Here is a 21,236-nt window from a genome sequence, read left to right on the forward strand (position 1 = left end):
CGAAATTACTAATCTGATTGTGAAAAGCATGAGTTGTCACATGTCTGGCTGCCGCTCCGCTGTCAGGAAACCTCCTGGATTATGGAGCATTAACTGCTGCGTCAATTAAGGATTTCTCACTATTTTAACCATAATTACAGAAAAGCAGCCAAGGGGTAGTGGGGAGGCGTCAGTAAGAAAATAAGTCTTCTTTCTACCAGTCAGTAACACCTCTATTGCCATTATCTTACCTACCTGTCTTGGGGCACGGGTATAAGGATCCAGGATCTGCTTTACTCTGAAGGTGTATTTTGGTGCCTACTCTGTTCACTTTAGCAATAGAGAACCATAGGGGATTTACTAGTAAGATTACACTAGTTCCCTCCCCAAATCTTTGTATATGGCACCCATGTAGCCAAGAGGGGATGTGGTCACCAGGTCCCCTCTTCCTCCTATGTATGTCCCATGATTTTCACACTACACGGACTCTGCAGAGCTGTTATTCCGCAGGGTAGGGGCCATTGATAATAATGGGCGTGCACCAACAGGCCGAGGCTTAACGCCAGGAAATTAAGGGGACTAAATTTGGTGTAGCTATGGGGCCCACCTGACTAAACCTTTAGGTGATGCAGATTATCGGCTGTATTTATCACTACTAGGGGGCAATCTATAGATGGTTTTATGTGGATGATAATAAATGGCAGATACAGGATAATCTGGAGGGTTCTGACATGGGCGATACATGTGGTCTGTGAGTGATGTAATCAGTAGGTTCTGCTCCCCGTGTGTTGCTGATTTAGTCAGCGGCTCTGTCTTTGTATAGAAATATCCGATGCTTGATACAACGAGCCACATCCGGAGGGGAAAAAGAACACTGGATCAACAAGGACAAAGAAACCACCAGCTAAGCATTGAGTGTGTTATTACTGAAAATACCAACCCCCCGACCAGGACGGGCACAACAGGAGCCGCTGTACAGTGACCTAAGGAGGACATCAGCGACGGCTTGTAATAAATCACATATACTTGATGGTAAAAAAACCCTCAAAAACAGAATAAATAATCGTCCTGGTGGTAAATAAGGTAACTGAATCCTGTAATTTCTCACCTTGGGGCACAATTTTCAACACTTCTCGAGATACAGTCACTGCATAGTTGGAACCCACCAATTTTTAAGTTTCTTTGCACATAAAATGTTAGTGTGACACTAGTCACTACTTATGAGTCCGAAGTCTAAAGCAAGGAGGGTGCGTCACAGAGGGCTGAGGCAAAGGTGTAGTCAGGTTACAGTTCGGGGTCAGAGATCCAAGAAGGTAATGGATCAATACAAAGGGCCTAGGCTTTAGTCCGAAGTCTAAAGCAAGGAGGGTGCGTCACAGAGGGCTGAGGCAAAGGTGTAGTCAGGTTACAGTTCGGGGTCAGAAATCCAAGAAGGTAATGGATCAATACAAAGGGCCTAGGCAAAAGGATGGTCAAAGGAGCACTCATCTGGTCCATATCCCTTCCAGTGAATGAGATACTGGAGGGAATTACGGGCCTTCCGAGAATCCCCAACTTTTTGTACCTTGTATTCTGAACTGTCATTGACAGAAACTGAAGGCAGCGTGGATGAGGGAGACAAAATCGAAGGAACAAACTCATTTAACAGGGATATATGGAAGAAGTTAGGGATGTGAAGAAATGGATTAAGTTTCAACCTAAAAGCACTGGATTGACAACATTCAGAATCTCGATGAACTTCGGACCTAACTTTGCCAACGGCACTTTACGGTTAATGTTTTTGGATGACAATCAAACCTATTACCTTTTAGTTTTTGAGGAATCTGAACGACCCCCATATTTTTTTAACCTACCTCCAAACATTCCCGAGTTTCTGTATGGCGAACGCCATCCTAAGACATCAGAACTAATGCTAGAAAACTCACCAAAATGGAGATGAAAACCATAATTACAAAAACACGCAAGGTCAAAGTGGACTGATTGACCTTACTGTTAACGACAAGCTCAGCAAGAGGTAAAAATGAAGACCAGTCCTCCTGCTGAGCTGTAATAAAATATCTTAACCCCTTTGAGACTCAGCCCTTTTTCGTTTTTTTTTTCTGTTTTTTGCTCCCCTTCTTCCCAGAGCCATAACTTTTTTATTTTTCCATCAATATGGCCATGTGAGTGCATGTTTTTGCTTGACAAGTTGTCCTTTTGAACTACACCATTGGTTTTACCATATTGTGTACTCAAAAATGGGAAACAAATTCCAAGTGCGGTGAAATTGCAAAAAAAGTGCAATTCCTCAACCTTTTTTGGATTTTTTTTTTTACCATATTCACCAAATGCTAAAACTGACCTGTCATTATGAGTATCCAGGTCATTATGAGTTCATAGACACCAAACATGTCTAGGTTCTTTTTTATTTAAGTGGTGAAAAAAAAAATCCAAAATTTGTTAAAAAGAAAAAAAAAATTGCGCTATTTTCTGAGACCCGTAGCGTCTCCCTTTTTTATGATCTCGGATTGGGTGAGGGCTTATTTTTTGCATGCCGAGCTTACGTTTTTAATTATACGACTTTTGTGCAGATACGTTCTTTTGATTGCCGGTTATTGCATTTTAATGCAATGTCGCAGCGACCAAAAAAACGTAATTCTGGCGTTTTGACTTTTTTCTTGCTACGCCGTTTAGCGATCAGGTTAATCTTTTTTTTTTTTGATAGATTGGGGCGATTCTGAACGCAGCGATACCAAATATGTGTGTGTTTGATTTTTTTTTTTTAATTTTGAATGGGGGGAAAGTGGGGTGATTTAAACTTTTATATTCTTTTTATTTTTTTAAAATATTTTTTTAAATTTTTTTTTTAACTTTTGGCATGCTTCAATAGTCTCCATGGAAGACTAGAAGCTGCCATAACCAGATCGCCTCTGCAACATACAGGCTATGATCAGACCACCTATATGTAGCAGAATTGCTGACTTGCTATGAGTGCTGACCACTAGGCGGTGCTCACAGCAAGTCGGCAGTGACAACCACAGAGGTCTCCAGGAGACCTCTGTTTGTCATACCAACCCACCGGTGACCCGCGATAATGTGATGGGGTCACCGGTGGGCGGATTTCTGGCCCGATGGCCGGAAGCGTATGTTAAATGCCTCTGTCAGAGTTTGACAGTGGCATTTAACAAGTTCAAAACAGCTCACATGTGCCAGGAAAGATGTTGGCTCACTGCTGGAGCCCACATCAAAGGGAGGGAAGCGACCAGCGCAGTACTAGTACGGAGGAGGTCGTGAAGGGGTTAAAATTTGTTCCAAAGATTGATTTGTCCTCTCAGTCTGACCATTGGTTTCAGAGTGGTAGGCAGAGGAAAATGGCAATGAATCCCCAATTTCTTACTGTACGCTCTCGAGAGTTTTGAAACATATTGCACTTATGTTAAGAGGAATTCCATGTAATCTCATAACATGGCAAATAAACAACTAGGCAAGTGTCTTAGCATTAGGTAACCCTGATAAACGAACAAAATGAGCCTGCTTACTAAATCGATCAACCGCCACCCAAATAAGAGTTTTCCACCAGAAATGTTTTCCACTCTTATGAAATCCATGCATAGATGAGTCCATGGTCTTTCCGGAAATGGCAATTGAAACAATTCCCCGGCTGGCCGGTTATGACAGACTTTTGCAAGTGTACTCACTAAACACAAATACAAAATCTTTAATAACATTATTCATAGAAAAAGCTTCGGAATCGCGTTCTGCATAGCTGTGACCTCAGGATGTCCAAAACAGAATCATGAAACTCCTGCAACAAATGCAATCCTAGGATCACAGGTACAAATAATTTGGACCCTGGAGTGGTGGATGGGGCCAACGACTGGACTTTACGGTTCTTAGCCTCCAACTCTGAGGATACCACAGAAACCACATTGCCTTTAGGGAGAACAGAGGATGGGGTTCTGGAGGAGAAACTGAACTATGACTGCGTGATAATGCAGATGCCTTACTATTTTGGACACCAGCCTGAATGTGATAAGAGCAATTGAACCTAGAGAAAAATAATGACCATCTGGCCTGTCTAGGACATAGCCGTTTAGCTGATTCAATATACGGTCAGTGACCACAGTAACTTGATGAACTGCCGCCTCCAAAAAACGTCTCCATTCCTCAAAGGCTAATTTCACAGCGAGTAAATCACGATTCCCAACATCATAATTTCTTTCAGGAGACAAAAATCTTGAGAAAAAGCACATGGCCACAAATTGGTCACAGTTTTGAACCCTGAGATAAAACGGCCCCTACCCCGTCCTCCAAGGCATCCACCTCCACAATGACAGGCTCCTGAAGACTCGGTTGAATTAGAGCAGGAGCGGATATAAAACACTCTTAATTTTTCAAAAGCCTTAATAGCTTGAAGTGACCAAACCTTGAGGTGTGCCTCCCCGTATGTGTGAGGTTAGTAAGAGGTTTAGCAATCGGAGAGAAACCCTTAATGAACTTCCTATAATAGCTGGAGAATCATAGAAAATGTTGCAATGCTTTCAGGTCACTAGGTTAGACCCAATCTATTATGGCTTGTACCTTCCCAGGATGCATCTTAGACTCACCAGTCGATAAAATGAACCTTATGATTGAAATTTCTTGACCAGAAAAAATATATTTCTCAATTTTCACAAACAAAATAATTGTCCCTCAACCTTTCTAATATATGAACATGTTTCTGATGAGAGTCCAAAAAAAGGCAAAAAAAAAATATCATCAAAGTAAATCACAACAAATCTCCCAATGCAATCACAAAAAATATAACTCAAAGTTTTGAAACACTGCTGGAGCAGTGGATAATCCAAAAGGTGACAACATTTTTGAATAATCCCTCAGATATTAAAAATGCTGTTTTCCACTCATCACCCTTCAGTATGCCTATCAAATTGTAAGCCCCTCTAAGGACCAGTTTAGAAAACTATTGAGCCCCCCATAAGCTGATTATAAAGGCTGGGGATGAGTAGAAGTGGGTATGGATTCTTAACTGTGATTTTGTTTGCTTCTCAGAAATCAAGGCAAGAACGGAGGCCCCCATATTTTTTTTTACTAAGAAACATCCGCCAGCTACAGGGGAGGAGGAAGGACAGATATGACCATTACGTAAACTTGCGTTCACATAATTTTTCAGACAAATGCCCAGGTCTGAGGGCCCCCTCACAGTAGGGACATGATTATTCCCATCTGCTGGAACTCGTCCTCTGAAGACTGAGGTTGCAGAGTAAAAATAGCCTACAGGTCTCCTTGAATACCCTAAACTAGTTTTTCTCTACTGAAAATGTATCAGGGTGGGCCATTACAGGTTCTGGAAAGACCAATTGTACGTCAGAAAGAACCAATGTCACAGCCTTTGCCGGCAGTACAAGGCTATGGGAAGTTTTCATTAAACTAATTATCTGACCCTGCAACTGATATTGCGAAGACACAAGACACTGGCATTCCTTAGGCAGATCCTGAATCATCTGCATCAGATTTGCCACCTGGTCACAGAATGTGTGAACAGGATGTTTAGGTCGGGGTCACACTTGCGAGTGCAATGCGAGAAACTAGCAGGAGTCTCTTGCATCAATACCCGGCACTGCCGCAGACACTCGGGACCGGAGCGCTCAGCTGCATAGAAATACATGCAGCTGAACGCTTGGGTCCCGAGTGCCGGCGGCAGTGCCGGGTATTGATGCGAGAGACTCGCCCGAGTTGATGTGATGTGATGTGACTCGCAAATGTGACCCGGCCTTACTGGCGAAAAAGGCAAGTGTATACGGCTGTCATGGTTCACGGGGAGGATACCCTTATCTTCCCCACCACTCACACCAATTTGTCATGAACCGGGGTTGTTTGGTTGCCTCTGGTTCCTTTCTGAAGGGGATTTATCTATATCCCACTTCCAGTTTGGAACCTGCAGCTCTCTGGCGCCCCCCTTACCCTCAGGTCAGACCGGGTACTGCACCTAGGATAATTAGTCGCCAGAAAGGCTGCCTTTCTTTGTACTGGCAAATGGGCACACTGCAGCGAGGGCGATATGACTACTCCCACTTAGGTGGGAACAATAATTATCAACGCCGCCGTCACTATAAAGCTTCCCAACGCACCAGGACAAATTCCTCTGTCATCAACTCTGATTTCTTAGTTATTAACGGGTCTGGAGCCAACCCAGATTAGTAGCGTAATTTACTTCAGGCGACGTGACAGTTCGTTAAAGAGCAAGGAGAGACAAAGCTAGTAATTTTATATTTTACTCCAAAAAAGGTAGGCAGTGTTTACTGAAGTATAAAAAGATATAATAAAGAAGACAAGTATCGTATGTTCAGTACATTTACAAATAAAATGGGATTAAAGTTGAAAGAACACTTACATTTCGTTTAGATCATTTCATCTTATGGCGGACCGTGTGCTGTGGGGGAAGGGCGAGCATATATCCAGATGCATCACCCCTGTATTGCAGCTAGACCCCGGTCAAAAGACACGTGAAGACTGCTGCCTAAAACCAAGGCACTCCCCGTGTGGTGACCTCACTTAAAGGCTGAATCCTCCCCTTTTCTTAGAGTTATGGCAACCATTTTTATACATATCTCACTATATGAACCTCGTATACAAAAGACACAATAATCAGGGTGTGCACCATGTCAGGGGGGATTCTTTTAAGTGTAAACACGGCGTAGATACATGACCCACTTGCGGAGAAACCCGCTCCTTGCACTGGCTGGGTTTAGCTCCTAACGATTTCAGGGGGTTATAGATCTCTCTATGGACATCCGGAATATATAATCCTTATATCTGTAGCCCTGATTGGTGTCAATATACATAACCTTAAACGAACAATAGAATTCCATGCTTTCTGTACCAATTTTAGCCAGTATCAGGTGGGAGGGGGGAATGAGGAGGGTAGGGGGAGACTTGTCTGTCGCAGCACAGAGCCATATAAATTCTTGAGGGAGGGGGAAAATGAGGGGTTTAAGATTCAAGCCTTCTGCTGGCAGGCACAGAAAACTGCAGCTGAGAGCTCTGTATGTGTGATTGAAGTAGTCAGAACGTCTTCCTATTTCCTGACAATGGCCAATTGTAATATCAAGCTAGTCACTACTTACGGATATCAAAAACCCGGGCGGTTATGTCATAAACAGATGAGTGAGGCAAAGACATAGTTGAGGTCATAATTTGAAGAACGTGGCAGATCGAGACAATGGGGCTAGGCAAAAGGATGGTCAAAGGAAAATCCAAAGTCAGTCAACAAAGATCAAAATACTAGAACTCACAGCACAGAGCAAACACACACCAAACTGAGCAGAGCTACAACTGGCAGTGATAAGAGGCAGACAGCCAGCTAAATAGCCTGGGAATTATTCCGAACATGAGACACCTCTAGGAATGAACTGTCACTCAGAAATACTGACAACTCAGCATACCCCAGATTGGATGCCTGAGCTGCCACTCCCCTCACTAAAAGGAGGAATTGTGACAGTTAGTAAATTGCAGTCTCCTGATACAGTAAAGTTCTGATATTCTGAAAATCCATGACTTGGCCAATCTAGTAGTCCAGAATATGGGCAAAATAGTTTCCATGTGTGAGCAGTTATCCAATCATCATCAGGCCAAAAAAAGGAAAATCATGGATGGACTCCATCAATCCTCAACTGCCTGAACTGAATTTTCCAACATTTCTCTTTGGATATCTACTCTGAGGTACAGTTGACCCCCTACTTTATGGGTTGAGGTGGCCCAAAGGGCTTTAGACATAAGGAAAGTGCAGGAGCTGCCCCTGAATTGTGACTGGATGCTCATTTCGCTCTACAATGTATCATTTTTTTTAGTAACAAATGGTAGATAAGTTGCCAAGCTCTGCTCACTTGTACAGAAAACAAAGTCCACCCCCTCTTCCCCCCCAAAATGTTATCATTTGTAAATGTCACTTTTACAAAATGTTTTACTAAGCGACAATATGTCTCCTTGTGGAGAGAGCCAAGTTGGAGTAAGGAGACCGATAGGCTGTGCAATGCTCCTCTGTGAAAATATAATAAAATGAAAAAATATGAAAATATTTGCATATTCAAATAAAATGAAAAATGTTAAATACTTTTATAATTTAGTGTTATCTACAGTGACCACAAAGGGGTACCATTTATTAACGCAGTAAAATAAAAACATTTTTTTCCACCTTAAAAATGAAGGATATTGCTAAATTAAAATTTATGTAAAAATATAGTTTTTTTTAAATATATATTTATTATTTCCAGAAATAATTTTTTATTTATTTTTTTCTTTTCCATGTATTATTTTCCTTAAAGTAAGATATTGCAAAATAAAAATGTAAGTTCAACGTTTAAGATTTTGTTACATTTATATTATAATACTATTATAAATTAAGTACTATAGTAATACTTATATAGTATTTTTATATTTTATAATATTAAAATAATGTAATTTTTTAAATAATTTTGATATATATTTTTTTTACTATTTTAATATTTATATAAATTCATGTAAAAATGTATATAAATTATGTTAAAATTATGTAAACAAATTACAAAAACTTTAAAAGAAAAAAATGCAAGAAAAAGTAGATGAAAGGCAGTTTATGAGCTTAGTAGAATATCTGAAGGATCATGTACTGTTGAATTGGGGGATGTTTTTCATGATCGTGGATGCATTTGGTGTTTCTATCATATGGATCCAGATTTACTGGGTGAAATAACAGAATTTTTTTTTTTTTTTGCGAATTTGCAGAATGTGCACTTCTTAGGTTAGAAATTTTAGGTGTGGTGCAGTACACTAAGCTTCCACCAGAGGGAGACAGCATAGCAGCCATGTCTCCAGCCAGAGCTCAGGACTACATTTCCCATAGTGCACTTGTAACTACAGCTGATTGGCTGCAGCTGCTCAGCCTGTGATGGGTAGACAGCAGCAGGGCAGTCTTGGCAGCAGACAGCTTCATTGGTTGTTGCTGTGGAAACAATGGGCGCTTGATTGAAAGAGTGGGTGGGCTCCAGCATCATGGGGCACACCTACTATTATGTTTGCAAGTTGCAGGCTGGCAGGGAGTTCAGGCAGGAATAGAAAGGAGGAGAGAGAGGGGGAATTAAGACACAGGAGCTTGGAGAGCAGAGTGCAAGCTTCTCTGGCAAAATTGCCCCTAGCGAATGCAGCCCGGGCACAGGTATTGACACCGTCCATCATCCCTGCCAATGCAGCAATTATTGGGGTGCGTCTCCAACATGTGCGTCCTCATCCCATGAGGCGGGAGGTCCCTGCCAGCCTCCTACCTCCTGTAATACAATTTGCCACTAATGAAGGATCCCTGGCACGCTGGCAACAGGTAGAGGGTGGATTGGATCTGGGCGGTCCAGCTTCATGCCCTCCGACGGCTTATGGTGTGCTAGGTGGTCCGGCCACCAGGACCTACACACCACCCCTTCTTATCCATGCGTATATCCCAGGAAGTCCATGGGCCCTGCTCCACCAGGTAAGCCAAAGGTGTTGCACCTGGTAACCCATGCCCTAACACCGGGCACGTCTTATGTCGGGGACTTGTTGATCTTTTGTTTGATTCTGTTAATTTGATCATTTTCCTTTTTTTCGCACTCTGGTTGCCTTGGTGGTACACCAGCATTTCGATGTGCCAGGACATTCCATTTTCCATAGCTGAAGTGGCCCTCAAAGCCCAGCCGGGTGCCCTCTATGGTCACCGCATACACCGGTCCTGGGCTAATGTGGTATCGGCATAGTCGCCCCAATCCTATTTGTAACCCCCCCCCAAATCAATATATTACATTCTGCCCCCGAAAACCCTGAACTCTCTGGCCGACTGTCCTCCGAGGTCTCGTATAACTACATCGTATGTAAATAATCCAGGGATGGGGGGGGGGGTTATATTCGTCTCTCGTGAAAGAAGCAGCAGAAGAGCTTACAATCTAACATCGACTCAAGGTCACATAGATGGAGGGGGGTGGTGATAACGGGGTGTTGTTGGGGATTAGGGTCTTTTCGGAAGGGACAAAGGGACTGTAATCCATATTATCTCTTCCCTTCCGCGCAGACAATGGAGGCGAAGGGCAGGATCGCCCTCGTAGACTGGACGGCGCAATAAAATGCCAATTATTCCTTGTGACATTTAGTGCCTATCCGTCAGCGGGGTGATCCTGGGGGGCGCCGATGGTTGTGAATGTGTCACATTGTGTGGTAAGGGCCTTTATTCCTTCCGTGCCACAATAAAACTATTTGAGTCGGGGCTGAATCCAAATCCCGAGGCCTCACTTTGTCTCAACGGGGATTTTATATCGCCGTGAGGCGATGGGTGTGGGGTCCGCCCTCTTTCCCCCTCGTAAAATCAGCGACTGCGGAGCTGGAGAAGAATAGGTTTGCAGTCAAACCTGCTCTGTGTGTTTGGCATCGGCCTGGGTAAAGTGCTATGCAGGTTTCCAGTCTACGCCTTGTGGTGTGATGGCAGACCCTCGTTACATGGATGAGGAAGGTGGTGGTGGGGGGTGCCAGTATTAAATACCATGTGGCAGCCGGGAGGTTAACTTGGCAAGAACAGATATAAGGAATCAAACGCGTGGCCTGTGTACAACGCACCTGTCCTCACCTACCTGGGCCTCGGGGCTCTACCAAAATGCCGAAAAATGCAACTTTCTGTGTTGTACTTGTATTGACTTATCTAACACTTGGGCTTGGAGAGCATCTAACGTCAGCTAAGAAAAGCCAAATATTTATTTCTTTTTATGTATGTGTTATTTTTTGTATTAGTTTATTTTTTATTTTTTTTCAAATATTTTTCAGGTAGTCTGCCTGCCACGATCCAGTTTTTATTATTGCCACGACTTCCAAGTCCTTAGTCCTTTTCACTTAGGATTTTGTTTGCAGAGCTGAGTCTGTGACTTAACTCTTTGTGGCTGCATCATCTGCGCAGTCCTATGTAACACCACCGATAACTGATTACAGATAAATAGGTGCTGCAGTCCTACGTAACACCACTGATAACTAATAACCGAGTACTCCTACTTCCCATTTTATTAGTGGAATGGTGAACATTTTCAAGAAGGAAGAACTATCAGCATTATCTTGTAAACTGTTTAAGGCATATCTGACACAGTTTATGATGTCATCAGCTATGACATCATCTTACTCTGAAGAATCTTTTCGAGACACAGACATGGGTGCGATATCCCATGCCATCGGGTTTAATTATCCCAGCTGTGTTACTTATGCAAATCCAGAAATCCTGAAGTCTGTTAGAAACTATGACTTCACTGCCATTGATATTTCGATGATGTCATAAATGACTTCATCGCCATTTTTAGAATACAGTTAGGAACTCATCATCCACATGGAGCTCCCCCTCTCTGTATTTCTGTATGTGCTACCCAAGTGCAATGATATCAAACATTGTGCGACAAAATATTATCGCCACTAAGTGAAATATTTGCATTTATTTAAGATGTGACTTGTAGTTCCTGATTATGTAAAGGCACTGAGGACGTGTAATCTGATAGGTCATTTATGGTGTGATGTCACAGAGGTCTAATCTATAATGATGGTTACATACTGTATCTACGGAATGTATTATCCATGTTGTGAGGTCACCAAAGGCAAGTCTGTGGTTATATTTAATGTTGTGATGTCACTGCGGGCAGGGCTGTGGCTATAATCGATGATGTGATGTCACTGAGGGCAGGGCTGTGGTCACATTGGATGATATGTCACTGAGGAAGGGCTGTGGTTAGTGGATGATATGATGTCACTGAGGGCAGGGCTCTGGTTAAGGTGGATGATATGTCACTGAGGAAGGGCTGTGGTCACATTGGATGATATGATGTCACTGAGGGCAAGGTTCTGGTTGCAGTGGATAATGTGATATCACTGACGGAATGGCTGTGGTCATAGTGGATGATATGTCACTGAGGAAGGGCTGTGGTAACTGTGGATGATATGATGTCACTGAGGGCAGGGCTGTGGTCACATTGGATGATATGTCACTGAGGAAGGGCTGTGGTTAGTGGATGATATGTCACTGAGGAAGGGCTGTGGTTAGTGGATGATATGTCACTGAGGAAGGGCTGTGGTTAGTGGATGATATGTCACTGAGGAAGGGCTGTGGTTAGTGGATGATATGTCTCTGAGGAAGGGCTATGGTTAGTGGATGATATGATGTCACTGAGGGCAGGGCTCTGGTTAAGGTGGATGATATGTCACTGAGGAAGGGCTGTGGTCACATTGGATGATATGATGTCACTGAGGGCAAGGTTCTGGTTGCAGCGGATAATGTGATGTCACTGACGGAATGGCTGTGGTCATAGTGGATGATATGATGTCACTGAGGGCGGGGCTCTGGTTGCAGTGGATGATATGATGTCACTGAGGGCAGGGCTGTGGTTAGTGGATGATATGTCACTGAGGGCAGGGCTGTGGTAACTGTGGATGATATGATGTGACTGATGGCAGGGCTATGGTTGCAGTGGATGATATGATGTGACTGAGGGCAGGGCTGTGGTTAGTGGATGATATGATGTCACTGAGGGCAGGGCTCTGGTTGCAGTGGATGATATGATGTCACTGAGGGCAGGGCTGTGGTTAGTGGATGATATGATGTCACTGAGGGCAGGGCTGTGGTAACGGTGGATGATATGATGTCACTGAGGGCAGGGCTCTGGTTGCAGTGGATGATATGAGCTGACTGAGGGCAGGGCTCTGGTTGCAGTGGATGATATGATGTCACTGAGGGCAGGGCTGTGGTTAGTGGATGATATGATGTCACTGAGGGCAGGGCTGTGGTAACGGTGGATGATATGATGTCACTGAGGGCAGGGCTCTGGTTGCAGTGGATGATATGAGCTGACTGAGGGCAGGGCTCTGGTTGCAGTGGATGATATGATGTCACTGAGGGCAGGGCTCTGGTTAGTGGATGATATGATGTCACTGAGGGCAGGGCTGTGGTTAGTGGATGATATGATGTCACTGAGGGCAGGGCTGTGGTAACGGTGGATAATATGATGCGACTGATGGCAGGGCTGTGGTAACGGTGGATGATATGATGTGACTGAGAGCAGGGCTCTGGTTGCAGTGGATGATATGATGTCACTGAGGGCAGGGCTGTGGTCATTGGATGCTATGATGTAATTGAGGGCAAGGCTGTGGTGACAGTGGATGATATGATGTCCTGTTTGCAGGGCTGTGGTCACAGCTCATAGTATGATGTCACTGAGGGCAGGGCTGTGGTTACACTGGATGATATGTTACGAGGGCAGGGCTCTGGTAATATTAGATATGATGTCCTCTGTATACAGTGGTTGATATGATGGCACTGAGGATATGATGTCACTTCCGGTGTGGCTATAAAATGTGAACCATTGTGCAGAATGGTATGATAACACAGAGGACAGGGCAAATGTTTTTATAAGGGTGTGGTTTTTATGTCATCGTTTCCTTGAGTACAGATTCATGGCATCTCCAAAATTGAAGGCTAAAAAAGAATGTAAAAAATTAGGAAAACTTGTATAATCTTACCTTATTTTACTATCATTAAGGTAAGTGTCCTTTTGGTTTCCTGTGCCGGCACCCATGCCCTCAGACCTGGACCACTCCATACATGTGACTAATCTGCCATTAATGATTCTGGGAATCTTTTAGCCCCCATCAAAGTCTAACCAGCTTTTCCATAGCCCTCTGTCCTTCACGGCACCATAAACTGGCACTTTCCAAGGCCTGCACCTCATGATCCTTATGTACAAGCTTTTGAAGTGTTCCTGGTGCTTACAAGCCACATAGGTGGCCAATCTGTGGATTGAAAGATCATTAAGTCTATCTGTCACATGTATGGTCACTGAGGCATGAATCACAAAGTGGCTCCTTCAACGATGTGAGATAATTCCCTTTGTGATTAGGAAAATTACTATTATGGATAACATCTTGTGACACCCATATAACTTTATTTAGTTTCTTTTTTTCTAAGTATTGCATGAAGTTTATAACATCTAGCCATGTGCCGTTCATGTATGGTATGGCTCTTAACACACAGTGCGGTATCGTCCTGGTATGGTTTGGGCACAAGGCATACATCTGACACCCTGCTGCAACAGTCTTGGCCCAGCTGCTAAACCCTTCGGTGCCAAGGTCAGTAGTGGCTGTGGTATCTAATGGGTTAGATTCAAAAACACAGTTTCACTTGTCACCCTGCTGGCGCCCCCAAATTGTAATCATGAGGTGCTGATGGGTTTCAGTGGTTGTGTTGGTCTTATTAAGACCACAAGGTTGCCATTTTGTACTTGCATTACAAGAATTCACAGCCATGCAGACTTATGGCAGAGTATTATATAAGTGGGCATGTATAATCTAGGACCCTATTGGAACTGCAAAAAAATATATATTTTATATACAGTACACACAAAACATTTTTTTTTCTCTAAAATATGAAAGAATAGAATAATCAGTGTCACCTCATCTATTTATACTATGATTTTTAACACCCAATCCCCTCCCCCCCAAGAAGAAAAAACCTCCTAAAGGCAATAACGGAATTGCCTGCAAAAAGCAAAACAAATTGAATTTGCTTTAAAATGTTAGCAATGCAACAACAAATTGCCCTGCAAAAAAAAATAAAAAAAATAAATAAAACTCTGTTCAAAGAAAAACATGTGGGTCTTGAAATGCGTCAGCACTAACTATTGTTTGTGTGGAAGGGGAAGTAGTCATACATTATATGTAAACCAAAATGGTACAAAAACACCCCACATTTTCTTTCCACCTTCCTTTCCTTACCCCACCAGTCTCCTGCCTCTTTATTATTATACCCTTTTGAATGATTGTTATTATTATTTCTGTATCCCTTTCCCATTTATGGTAAAAGTTGATTAAAAAAAAAATCCCACGTTGATGGAATAAATAAAAATTCTAAAAAATAGAATAATGCCCTGAAAGTGCTGGGACCTGAAGAGCTTACATATGGATTCAATTAGGCACAGAGGATCCAGTCATCGAAGCCATTAAGGCACCCACTCTCATTTCGGAGAAACTACGGTTGTGGTGATCACTTGATCGCCACGGGTCCCAATTCATACACCCCTAGCAAAAAGCTGCAGCGGCCACTAGAGGAAAAATGTAGTATTACATGGTGGCCATTCAGATGAAAAGGAGAGCTCTCAATTCTGGCTCACAGTGGGGTCTTGAGAGACATCCTTAGGTATTCCTTACTTATACCTGCTGGTACTTGCTGTTCTCCAGCCACTGAAGTGCACACAAATAGAGACGAATCTTGAAAGCTCAAAGTTCCTTCCACCCTGTCTACATCTGTCTTATATTGGCTGAGGCTGTTTTGTGCCAGAACCATGCTGGGACTGTTTCAATTATCATTGGGATATTAAATGTCCGCCCAACATGGCAAGAAATACAAAGTGCCCGATTTCTTTCCAAGCTTCTCTCCAAGAAAAATAAACTATTTTCTTCTTACTATTCAGCGACTTCAGTATAAAAATAAAGCTTTGGAGGTGCAAGTTTGAGAAAACCATCATGGGGAACGTTGATGCAGAATTCCAGATTTTGGGAAGATAAATATAAAAGAATAAAAGCTGTGTCTGCGGCGGCAGTGAGGCATGAGGTTCCAGGCGGTTTTGTAGTGTATAACTGGAAAAATATAGTTAATGCTATGAATCAGTTCTTCAGGAGAACATTCCTCTGCTGGAATAGTCCTCAGAGTTTTGATGGGTCAGATTCCTCTGGAATATTAGTTTAATCCTTTGGCCTTCGAGCTGCCGATCAAATCTTGGGTTTCTTTATTGTCTGCTATAAAAGGGAGAATAGTCAGACAAGTGGTTACCGGCATAGGAAGTATGGACTTCTGAAAGTGATCGGTCCTAAACTTGAATCACCAGGTCAAGTTCATGCTTAGGGTGATCTTTTCTTTTTGCAGCTTTGATTCTGCTCAGGAATTTACTGTTTGCCTTGCCCCCTGTTCAGAGTTTAGTGGACACTATGTAGATAGGTGTGGACTGAGCAAATATTGACTGATCTGCTGAGGAACAGTGGTGCTCATTACTCTTGAACTTCTCTGTTGCAGGTCTGTAAGGCGACGCTGTGCAGCCCGGGACGTATACCCCACTAGGGAAGAAGACGAGGGTCTCATAGGAGAAGTTGCAGCTCCACACACTGGATATTACCTAATAACTGGACGTTCAGCTGACGCCTTAGGGTGACTTCAGCATCGTGGGCTTGGACTCCGGCCTGAGGCTGAGTGACATTTTCCTGGAGGGACACATTGTCCGTATCTCTGTGCTGTGGAGTGTTCAGGCACGCTGGAGGTCACTGCATTGGGTCTCCTGATGCTGCATGAAAGGACAGCTGAATTTACTGTGGCCGTCTGCCTATGTGTGGCTGGCAAGTGTGTGCTATGCATTGGGCTTCCTGGATATTCTTCCTCAGCCTGTCATTCTACTGCAGTGAAGGTAAGTGGGGGAAAAAGAAACTTATCGCACAGTATTGGCGGTAGATAACCTGTAACGACCATTGTTACCAGTTTAGTCATTTAGTCACTCAGGCTTCAGAGAAATGCACAGGCCCTGCTCACTCCATAGTAATATATCCTGCAGATTATTACACTACTCTCTGTCCATATTTGTCCTGTCTCCTGAAAGATACATGGTGATGGTTGTCTTCATGCAGTTGTCTTCTTCCCTTAGGTACCATTCGATCGGACGCTCAGGCTGTGGTTGGCCGCGTAGGAGAGAGTGCGGTGCTGCCGTGCAGCCTTCTCCATGAAGCTGGCCGCCCTCCTCTCTATGTCATCGAGTGGGTGCGCTTTGGCTTCATGCTCCCCATTTTTATTAAATTTGGTCTCTTCTCCCCTCGTGTGGACCCTCAGTATCTTGGTAAGTTTCCAAAATGTAGAGTACTCCCGACATCGTTCAAGCAATTAATGATGTCCTCAATTATCTAAGTATCCGTATTCACTTCAGTCTAGACACACATGGACAGCTGTAGTGTCTACATATGTGTGCAGTTTGCGGTATGCTTCATATGTGTGCCTTCTGTAGTGTGAGATACATACGTCTGCAGGTTCTGGTGCGTGCCGGGATGCGTATGCTGAATACAGTGTGTCGGAATATACGCGAGCTTGCAGCCTGAGGCTCATAGTAACAGTTGTGTGGACATGTTGACTGATCATGAAGATCAGCATCTGTCACCTGAGCCTGGGGATAGAGTTACCTGGCCAGACACAGGCTTCCTGTTCCTTACCTGCTGTAATATAAACATCTCAGTCCACCAGCGCAGGTGGAGCAGACTCTTAAGGGAATGAGGATATGCATGCTCGAGCGACTATATAAAGAAAATCCGGGCCGGTGTGATATGGGTCACTGGTGCCTGATAACAGACTGGCATATATTACTAGTTACAATATGACTTAGTTACTTTACTTGATGTATAGTGGCATCTAAAAGTTTGGGCACCTCTGGTCAAAATTACTGTTTTTAAGAACAGTTAAAGCAAGCTGAAGATGAAATACTCTCTAAAAGGCTTAAAGTTAAAGATGACACATTTCCTTTGGATTTTAGGCCAAAATATATATATACTAGATGGTGGCCCGATTCTAACGCATCGGGTATTCTAGAATATGTATGTCCACGTAGTATATTGCCCAGCCACGTAGTATATTGCCCAGCCACGTAGTATATTGCCCAGCGACGTAGTATATTGCTCAGCGACGTAGTATATTGCCCAGTTACATTGTATATTGCCCAGTGACGTAGTATATTGCCCAGTGACGTAGTATACAGCACAGAGCCACGTAGTATATTGCCCAGCCACATAGTATATTGCACAGTTACGTAGTATATTGCCCAGTTACGTTGTATATTGCCCAGTCACGTAGTATATTGCCCAGTGACGTTGTATATTGCCCAGTTACATTGTATATTGCCCAGTGACGTAGTATAAAGCACAGAGCCACGTAGTATAATGCCCAGCTACGTAGTATATTGCACAGCCCATGTAGTATATTGCCCAGCTACGTAGTATATTGCCCAGCCACGTATGTCACAGGTTAAAAAAATAAACATATACTCACCTTCTGCAGGCGCATTGTAGCTCTGTCGCCTGTGTGGGGTGCAGGCGGCAGCATCCGGTCTCAGGGTGTGATGACGTCACGGTCACTTGACTGTGTCGTGGTCACATGACCGTGACGTCACAGCAGGTCCTTCTCGCGCAGGCGCGCAGGACCTGTGATGACGTCGCGGTCACATGACCGTGTTGCGGTCACATGACCGTGACGTCACGGCAGGTCCTTCCCACGCAGGCGCGGAGGACTTGTGATGACGTCGCGGTCACATGACCGTGACGTCACGGCAGGTCCTTCTCCCAGACCATCCTTGCCACTGGAACGTGCCGCTTGCATGGACAGGCCGGAGCATCGCGAGGAGCGGGAAAGGCAGCGTAGGTGAGTATATAATGATTTTTTATTTTTTTAATTATTTTTAACATTAGATGTTTTTACTATTGACGCTGCATAGGCTGCGTCAATAGTAAAAAACTTGGTCACACAGGGTTAATAGCGGCGGTAAAGGAGTGCGTTACCCGCAGCATAACGCGGTCCGTTACCGCCGGCATTAACCCTGTGTGACGTGACCGGTGACCGGAGGGGTGTATGCGGGTGCCGGGCAGTGAGTGCGGGGAGTAAGGAGCGGCCATTTTCTTCCGGACTGTGCGCGTCGCTGATTGGTTGTGGCAATGGTTGTGGGTGTTTTGCCACGACCAATCAGTGACTTGGATTCCATGACAGACAGAGGCCGCGACCAATGAATATCCGTGACAGACAGACAGAAGGACAGAAAGACGGAAGTGACCCTTAGACAATTATATAGTAGATATATTTTTTTTTACAGTTTAAAAATTACAAAAAGGAAAATGGGCACATGCAATAGTTTGGGGACCCTGCATGGTTAGTACCTATTAGCACTTCCTTTTGCAAGTATCACAGTTTGTAAATGCTTTTTGTAGCCAGGCAAGAGTCTTTCAAATCTTGTTTGAGGGATTTTCATACAGTCTTCCTTAGAGAATTCTTCCAGTTCTGTGAGATTCCTGGATCGTCTTCCATGCACTGCTATTTTGACATGTAGCCACAGATTTTCAATGATTTTCAGATCAGGGGACTGTGAGGGCCATTGTAAAACCTTCAGTTTGTGCCTTTTGAGGTCGTCTATTGGGAATTTTGACTTGTGTTTAGGATCATTATCCATTGGTAGAAGCCATCCTCTTTTCACCTTCAGCTTTTTTGCAGATGGTGTTATGTTTGCTGCAAGAATGTTGAAATCTCACTGAATCCATTCTTCCCTCTACCCTTGAAATGTTTGCCATGCCATTGGTTGCAACACAAACTAAAGGCATGATTGATCCACCTCCATACTTAATGGTTGGCGAGATGTTCTATTCCTGAAACTCTGTACAATATTTTACCCTCATTGATCCACTGGACTTGTTTCCAAAATGCATCAGGCTTGTTTAGATTTTCTTTTGCATGTTTCTGACTCTGAATTTTATGATTAGGATGCCGAAGAGGTTTTCTTCTGATGACTCTTCCATGATGGCCATAATTGTGCAGTTGGCTTTCAACAGTAGAACAATGTACCACAACTGCAGAGTCTGCTAAATCTTTCTGAAGGTCTTTTGCAGTCAAGCGGAGGTTCTGATTTGCCTCTCTAGCATTCCAATGAGCAGCTCTCACTGAAATTTTGCTTGGTCTTCCAGACCTTATCTTGACCCCTACTGTTTCTGTTAACTGCAATTTCTTAATGACATTTCGAAGTGAGGAAATGGCAACTTGAAAACGCTTTGCTATCTCCATATAGCCTTCCCCTGCTTTGTGGACCTCCACCATTTTCATTTTCAGAGAGCTAGGCAGCGGCTTAGAAGAACCCATGGCTGTTGCTTTTTTGCGCATGATTAGAGGAGGCAGTTTTCTTTTATAAACCTGGGAAATTTGCATCACCTGGCATTTCCTAACGTTGATATTAAACATGCCATAACCCTAACAGGATAATTAAGTTCTGAAACCTTGGTAAAAGTGATTTGAGCACACAAATCTCCAAAGGTGCCCAAACTTTTGCATCAGCCCAATTTCCTTTTTGTGATTTTTAAAATGTAAAAGATGAAAATAATTTAGTTTTGTTTTGCTTAAAATACGAAAGAAATATGTCATCTGTAACTTTAGGCCTTTTAGAGATCATTTCACCTTCAACTTGCTTAGGCTTCTTTCACACTTCAGTTGTTTGGCGTCAGTCACCTCCGACATAGTGACGGATCCGTCACAATTGTTGAGAAAACGGTTCTAACGGATCCGTTTTTTTGACGGATCCGTTACTTGGGGGTTGTCTGGGAAAAGTATCTACTTTTTGGAGCATGCGCAATTGAAAAAGTGGATTGGGGCGATGGATCTGCCGAAATGACAGTCGCGACGGATCCGTCGCCCATAGGCGGCCATTCTACGGAATGGCGGACGCGACGGATCGGTCGCTAACCGCCATTTCGGCGCAGACAAAAACGTTATAATGTCCGTCAATGTCTAGATGACGTCCGCCAAATCTCGACGGATCCGTCGCATGGCGGATGGAACGGACGACCATCCGCCACAATCCGTCGCTAATGTATGTCTATGGGAAAATAGCGGATCCGCCAAAAAAAATGGCGGATCCGCTATTTGACGAAAAAGGCGGTTTCAAACTGACGCCAAAAGAATGAAGTGTGAAAGAGGCCTTACCTGTTCACAATAACAGTAATTTTGACCAGGGGTGCTCAAAGTTTTACATGTCACTGTATTGTGTGTAAGCTTGTTATGTATTTTGTCTGAATTGTCAGCTCTTGGGACTGGACTACTGTCGCTATCTTTTTTGTTTTGTTGGGGTAGAGGGCATAACAAATTTCTTAGATTCATAGGCTCTTGGCAGATGAAGGGTAACTTTGCCTTTGGGAATCTAAGACGCCTTGCAGTTTTGCCTCAGGTGTCAGATTGGATTATTCACGCTTTACTGCATATAGAGGGGAAAGGGGGGCTTCTACTTGACAGTTGGAGAGGGGGGAGCACATTTTATGAATTAATCCTCTCATTTAGATTAGGGTTACACCCGAGACGGAGACTTCAGGCGATAATCCCAGACACATGCAGGTCATGCAAACTAAATTGACATCCACCCTCCCCCACGTTGAGATTTGGAAGAATATTTGGTCTTCTGTCACTTATGGTACAACTGACTATTACTTGTTAAGCA

General features: G+C 43.6%; 1 protein-coding gene across 9 annotated transcripts in view; it reads left to right on the plus strand.

The window, feature by feature from the left end:
• Positions 1-8,898: 8,898 nt before the first annotated feature.
• The window catches only part of IGSF9 (immunoglobulin superfamily member 9), a 102,881-nt gene continuing 90,543 nt past the window's right edge, over positions 8,899-21,236 (plus strand). For 2 of the 9 annotated variants that reach the window (XM_077259797.1, XM_077259789.1), the window contains exons 1-3: positions 8,899-9,454; positions 16,040-16,424; positions 16,659-16,847. In XM_077259797.1, coding sequence (XP_077115912.1) covers positions 16,346-16,424; positions 16,659-16,847 — 268 coding nt within the window. In that variant the 5' untranslated portion in view covers positions 8,899-9,454; positions 16,040-16,345. The other 7 variants (XM_077259738.1, XM_077259805.1, XM_077259771.1 and 4 more) reach the window with 6 other exon arrangements.

This window comes from Ranitomeya variabilis, chromosome 1, assembly GCF_051348905.1.
Source record: "Ranitomeya variabilis isolate aRanVar5 chromosome 1, aRanVar5.hap1, whole genome shotgun sequence".
NCBI lineage: Eukaryota > Metazoa > Chordata > Amphibia > Anura > Dendrobatidae > Ranitomeya > Ranitomeya variabilis.